At 38.2% G+C, this 6,922-nt stretch overlaps 2 protein-coding genes across 2 annotated transcripts in view; both read right to left on the bottom strand.

Moving 5' to 3' along the window:
• The window catches only part of LOC126396889 (mast cell protease 3-like), an 8,018-nt gene extending 4,699 nt beyond the window's left edge, over positions 1-3,319 (bottom strand). Inside the window, 5 exon segments of the mRNA XM_050055255.1 lie at positions 1,739-1,893; positions 1,994-2,254; positions 2,549-2,684; positions 3,030-3,180; positions 3,262-3,319. Coding sequence (XP_049911212.1) covers positions 1,739-1,893; positions 1,994-2,254; positions 2,549-2,684; positions 3,030-3,180; positions 3,262-3,319 — 761 coding nt within the window.
• Positions 3,320-4,964: 1,645 nt separating this feature from the next.
• LOC126396646 (granzyme B(G,H)-like) lies at positions 4,965-6,543 on the bottom strand. Its single transcript, XM_050054877.1, has 5 exons — positions 6,483-6,543; positions 6,251-6,401; positions 5,956-6,091; positions 5,397-5,669; positions 4,965-5,291 (listed from the first exon to the last, which is right to left on the bottom strand). Exons 1-5 carry the CDS (start codon positions 6,538-6,540, stop codon positions 5,130-5,132), a joined length of 780 nt encoding a protein of 259 aa, XP_049910834.1. The 5' UTR covers positions 6,541-6,543; the 3' UTR covers positions 4,965-5,129.
• Between the last annotated feature and the right edge of the window lie 379 nt (positions 6,544-6,922).

The following is a 6,922-nucleotide window of genomic DNA, read 5'->3' as shown; positions in this document are numbered from 1 at the left end:
GAGAGGGAGGAGAGGTGCACATGGCGGGCAAGTTCCACCTGCGTAAAAGGAAACACAAATAATACACTCAACTGTCACGTTTAAGTTTTCTTATATTGGCTGTGAATATTCATTTTGTGTAAAATAGGCTATACGATAAAGAACTGTTTAGTTTTTTTGCCACGATAAATGTTAGAGCTATAGCCTAATATATTTTGTGACTGAAACAATGTGTCTGACTGAAACAATGTGTCTTTAATATGATTTTGCGTGGCTTAACATAATGAGACGTTAATGAGACTGTATATTTCGTTTGATAATAATATTTGGAATCTAGAAAGTGACTTCAGTCATCTTTTTTTCAGTAAATGTTGATTTGCTTAACTTGCAAATAACTCTGTTTAGATAAAACCCACAAGCTTCTCTTCCTATGACTTTTCCTAAAAATGTGTCTTGTATGTTTTCTGAAGCCTTTAAGTTACAAAAATGAAACACACTACACTTCTGAGCATTTATACCTCCGACTGCTGCTGAAAATGATACATTTTGATACATACAATAGGCTGCTATACATATTGCAAAACTCTGTAAAAGTACACCAAAGCATACATTTTCGTTTCCAAATATTTATTTGAAAACAAAACCATTCATACGGTCAATAAAAAACCATTTTGTTAATAATAAAAAACGAATGTAATCCCAACAGTGACCACTTCCAATGTTCATTCATTCATTCAATCGTGTGTTTAGTGTGTGTGTGTGTGTGTGTGTGTGTGTGCGCCTCCGGCATGGCATTCTGCTCCAGCCCGTGTTGCTTGCTTCACACAAGGGTCTTCTATGTCTTCTTTCATCGTTTCGATGCCTCCTTCTTGCAACAATAACCGCAGCCATGTGTGCGCAATTACGCATACAAACCGTTTGCACCTCCCTTTGACACGTGTTAATTATAGACGCAGTTTCTATGAGCAAAATTGCTTTCAGGTTTGATAAATCACTTTCCGTGTGCTAAATTAATATATTTACATTTTCTCCTCCCAGCACACGCACAATTGCGTGTAAATGCCCCATATTGCATATTCATTGCAGCAAACGTACTAACTGGATGCAGACGTGCTATTTTGCACCTTTGAAAGACGCAACCCTTAGTGCGTACTGTTAGTAAATCAGTTTGTACATTTTCTTGTGTGTGCAATGAGTTTGCACACTTTTTTGTACACGCAAACCTTTAGTAGATCTGGCCCTATATCAGCACTCACGGAATGCCTCTCGTCCAATCAAATTACTCGGTCGGAACTAACCGTTGTATAATATATTTCATTTCTGCCAATAAATACCTCTAAATCCTACACACTGGACCTTTAAGTTGTGGCGACAAAACAAAGAAAAATGCACAAAATTTTACGTTCTTTTCTTTTTCTTAATTTCTGATCAGATGGATCAAAGATTGCTGAAAGAGGAAAGGTAACTCACCAGTCATTACAGTCATTACACCTAACTCTCTCCTGATTATAATAACTTCATGGACGAGACAGTATGAGGTCCATGTCATTTGCTATCATGTCAGCACGGATTCACAAATTCAAAATTACACATTTTATGTGTTCTGATGAGGTTGTTACAGAAGGAAATTAAACATGTTTTTTTTTAAAATGAAGCTTTATTTTGAATTTCAGTCACACTGACAGAGCAATCTGAGTCACCACAAACCTGCGTATGACAGTGAATGTTTGCTGAAGCAAAATTTCGTGCATGATTTTACTCATAAGGTTTGATGATGCTTTTGATCCAGCCAAGATATTTTGAGGTCTCCGTGTAGACGTTGGGCACATTTGGGTAGTTACAGTTTGCAAACTTGTTGAAAGACACGACTCCAACAGCCTTCCCATCACACACCAGAGGACCACCAGAATCACCCTTGAGGAGGAAGAAATTCTTCATTCATTATTTGACTGAAGAAGATTGCAGCATGTTTCCACAGAAGCTGACATTTTCTACAAACAGACAGAAAACATACCTGACAGAATCCTTTGTTGGTCTTATATCCACCTGCACAGATAACACTGTCAGGAAGAGGAAGACGAGACCATTTCTCCTTACAGACTTGCAGGTTGATGATAGACACATCCACCACTCTCAGATCATCAACAATGCTACCATTAGTTTTTATGGAACCCCATCCAGCTACACGGCACCTTTGGTTTTCTTTAATGTTTGTTTCAGGTCTGGGAAGTGGAATGGTTTGGACTCGGTTGTCCAGTCGAGCCTTCTCAGCCAGCTGGAGACATCAGAAAGTAAAACTTCAAAACTAGTTGGATGGTGTGATTATTTTCTATTTGATCCTGACTTCTAACCAAATGCATTGTGCAATGAATTTTTGCACGTTTGCAGTGTGTATTATTTTTGCATGATCTTGTTTGTTATCTTAACTTCATGACTAGCAATGTCTCATTTCATAACTTTTTTAAATTCACCGGAATTCAGTTTAACAAGTGTTGGAATATGGAGCTGATAATAAAAATAAATCATCTGAACAAAAAATGTATGATGTCACCTGAGAAGATGTACTTACTTTGAGGAGCATGATGTCCTTTCCCTTTCCTACTGTCTGATAATATGGGTGTTTGTATCTCTGTTGAATGTTTCTTATGTTTACGTAGTTAATGTTCTTGAGATTGTGGGTGCCAAGAACAACACGTGTAATGCTGCTGATTGAGAGATCATGGAGAGGTTGTCAGTGAATTTTCTCAAATCGTAATTAATACATTTTTTTTGCGGGGGGGGGGGGGGGGGGGGGGTGACAATAGAGCTGAATAAAGACAGGAAAAATGGGAGAGGGGGTATGGCATACAGCAAAGGGCTGCAGGTTGGAATTGAAGCAAAGCCGCTGCAAAGGACATAGTACACAAACTCAACCCAGCGAGCTAGAGGTCACCCCATACTAATAAATTTTAACTTTTTAACTGTTTAACATGTTTGTTAATATATCTTGAAGTATTTTTAAATTGACGTCTAATTATATGAATCAAAGATTGCTGAAAGAGGAAACTCACTCGTCATCACAGTGTGCAGCAGTGAGCACAAAGTCTTCATTGATTAGGAATCCTCCACACACATGTTGTCCTTCGTTGTTCTGCACCGAGGCCATATACAGCATTAAGTTCTCAGGGACCTTATTACCATTTATGATTTCACTCCCAAGTGCTGGCATGATAAGAGGAAAAGGTGATGAGTTAATGTAGCATTTGTAGATCAGAGACTAATAACCAGATGTTGGAATCTTACCGTGAAGTCCAAGACATGTCAGAAGATGAAAAAGCAGAAACCCGTGTAGAGCATGCATGATGTTGGCAGCAGACTGAACCTGTTGTCTTTGTTGTGTCAAGTCAACGCTTTTATACAGCAGTTTGCTCTGTAAGAGACCCCGTGGTTACATCTGCTTCACCAAGACTGCTCAAGCCGCATCCTCTATGGGTCGGTGCAAACTTTAATTGTCTTATGGTGATGAGTGTGTGTGGTCAGTAAAGAAATGAGGCATCATGTAGTATTGTCATTGTTCCAGTAAATGTAAAGCGTGTGGTTCTGCTCTAGCAGCCTGAGGCACGTACACATTATGGGATGAGTTTAACACAGTGTGTTACGTTTACCTATTTATTCCCCTCTACAGCTGATGTGATTCAATATTTTCAGCTTTGTTTTTGTACCTATGGTACTTTAAGTCTTTGTCAGCTTCTGTATTTTGTTATGTTATATTGTTTATTTGAATTCTTGGACCTTCTCTGTGAAGCTTAACAGCTTACGTGACATTTAGTTAGATAAACAAAACAAAAATCTTTGTTATGGATTTCGAAAGACAGTAGCATTAGAAACTGGACATTAAAGTATATCATTTATTTTTATTGGTGCCTTTTTATATTCAGTTTATTGTTCAATTTAATCAATAAAAAATGTGGGAAATAATTTCCTTTCATTTATTTTGTTTCAGCAAGCTACGTCTTGTATTTTAGTACAATACTGAAAGCAGCAGGACGACAGAACTGAGAAAAATTTATTATCTGTTTAGTTATCACAACTAATATTTTGAGTGCAATATTCAACATTGTGTATTTTCCTCACGTTGTTCAGCCCTAAAATGAGCTCCAACGTGTGTGTCAATGATGTGGTACTGTAGACTGAGTTTCCCAAAAAGATGAACAGGTCAGCAAACTTTGTCGCTTTGTGATCACTCTGCGGCCCTTCTCTGTATTCATAGATTTTTAGGGGTCTGTCTGGATCCATGTGCTCAGTAGCAGTTTGGTGAGTTTGAGTTGCGGAGTGGAGAATTGATCATTCAGTCAGTTTGTGGCTGAATGGATCAGTTCTGATTGAAATTCAGCCAAGCTTCATTTTGTCTGTCTGGCAGATTTTTGACACTCTTTAGTAGGGCTGCACATTCATACTCAATACCATAGAGGTATCGATTGAAGTAATCCAGTACTAAGTAGTATTTCAATCTCTTCAGTCAATGACACTTGCGTTCAATCCTTTCTGTACCCATATCGAGAAGAAAAAGACTATCTGAATGTTTTGATCACAGTCAGTCACCACAGGTGTTTTTCAGTTTAATGTGACACTTGTTTGGCCCACTAGCACAGCAGCTACAACCCATACAACATGTAATGTGGTGAAGTGGAGTGCAGAGTTACTGTAACAAAGGAGTTGGCAATTCAGGATGCTGAGATGTCACCAAAATGTTTGAAAGTATGGCTGTACATGCAATGAATGAATATATTTTTATATTTAAATAAATATATATTTTTTGTGTAACCATAGGAAGTACAGTATTTGACATTTCACATTGAACTTTTATTTTCCTCTCAGAAAAAGAGCTTAACACTGACAGAGCATCTTAAAGACAGCAATACCTCCACGATAGTAATGATAAAAATTTTAGTTTTATTTATAAAGCACTTTTAAAGCAAAAAGCACAGTTTTGAAGTTTGGAAATTTACAAGGCATAATGGATTTAATAACAGTAACAGTAGGTAGAGAACAATAATTATTGTACAACACAAAAAAAAGATTTAAAGGCAGTAACACCATCAGTTGACCTGATGTGGAAGTGGAGCCAGGGAGCCAGTATAATACAGTAAAAGTATGCTGAATTGTTACATTTAACAGTTCCTTTGCTTGAGAATCTTTTTGATCCAGGGAAGGTATTTTGATATATTCGTGTAGACATTGGGTACATTTGGGTAGTCACAGTTGCCCTTCATGTTGAAAGACACGACACCAACTGCCTCCCCGCCGCACACCAGAGGACCACCAGAATCTCCCTGTGAAAACAAAGAAACTTTTTTTATTCAATTTCTGAGACTAGAAATCTTTCGACTAGAAACAAACTAACTTTTTTTATTTTAAAGAAAGGACAGAAATCATACCCAGCAGAATCCTTTCTTTGTGCCATATCCACCTGCACAGATAACATTGGCAGGAAGTTCAACTTTAGGTGGAACTTTAAGCCATTCTTTCTTACAGACCTCCGGGTTTATGATAGACACATCTGCCACTTGCAGCACGTCAACCTTTTTACCACCAGTCTTTGTGTAACCCCATCCAGCCACACGGCACTTTGCTTTATCCTTTATTTTAATCTCATTCTTCGGAAGTTTAATCAGTTGTACTCTCTTGTTCAGTTGAGCTTTCTTTGACAACTGGAGACACAAGGTGAAAATTTAAAATGAGTAAGGGTGGATTTAAAGCATACAACTGAAGACACACAAAGTGGAAATTTAAAATTAGCAAACACTGATATTCTCCATCAGACCTCAAGTTCAAAAAGAATTGCTTGAAGATGGAGGTGCACTGAATATTGATGACAGTATTTTGTTTTTAGAGTTATGGGGGGATTTGAACTGCGTTAAACAAAACATGAAAGTAAGAGATTTTATTGTAAAAATGCTTCACTGACATTGGTAGGCTGTTTAAATATCCACTTACTTTGAGGAGCATGATGTCATCCCCCTTTGAGACATTCTCATAAGATGGATGCTTGCATGTCTTCACACTGTATCTCATTGTGTCATTATCAACCTTCTTGAGATTGTGGGTGCCAAGGACGACACTTGTAGGTTTCCTGAGTCAATGATCATTTAAAAAAGTTGTTAGTATTGTTTCTGAAAGGTTCAGTGTGTAAGATTTAAAAGGATTTTAAGGGATCTAGTGGTGAGGATTGAGTTCTTTTCATTTCTGATCAGATGGATCAAAGATTGCTCAAAGAGGAAAGGTAACTCACCCATCATTACAGTGTGCAGCAGTGAGCACAAAGTCTTCATTGATTAGGAATCCTCCACACACATGTTGTCCCTCGTTGTTCTGCACCGAGGCCATATACAGCATTAAGTTCTCAGGGACCTTTTTACCATTTATGATTTCACTCCCAAGTGCTGACATGATAAGAGGAAAAGGTGATGAGTTAATGTAGCATTTGTAGATCAGAGACTAATAACCAGATGTTGGAATCCTACCGTGAAGTCCAAGACATGTCAGAAGATGAAAAAGCAGAAACCCGTGTAGAGCATGCATGATGTCGGCAGCAGACTGAACCTGTTGTCTTTGTTGTGCGAGTCAACGCTTTTATACAGCAGTTTGCTCTGTAAGAGACCCCGTGGTTACATCTGCTTCACCAAGACTGCTCAAGCCGCATCCTCTGTGGGTCGGTGCTAACTTTAATTGTCTCATGGTGATGAGTGTGTGTGGTCAGTAAAGAAATGAGGCATCATGTAGTATTGTCATTGTTCCAGTAGATGTAAAGCGTGTGGTTCTGCTCTAGCAGCCTGAGGCACGTACACATTATGGGATGAGTTTAACACAGTGTGTTACGTTTGCCTATTTATTCCCCTCTACAGCTGATGTGATTCAATATTTTCAGTTTTCTCTTTGTATCTATGGTACTTTAAGTCTTTGT

The sequence above is a fragment of the Epinephelus moara genome, chromosome 10 (assembly GCF_006386435.1).
Source record: "Epinephelus moara isolate mb chromosome 10, YSFRI_EMoa_1.0, whole genome shotgun sequence".
In the NCBI taxonomy this organism is placed as follows: Eukaryota; Metazoa; Chordata; class Actinopteri; order Perciformes; family Serranidae; genus Epinephelus; species Epinephelus moara.
This window is presented reverse-complemented; position numbering and strand designations above follow the sequence as displayed.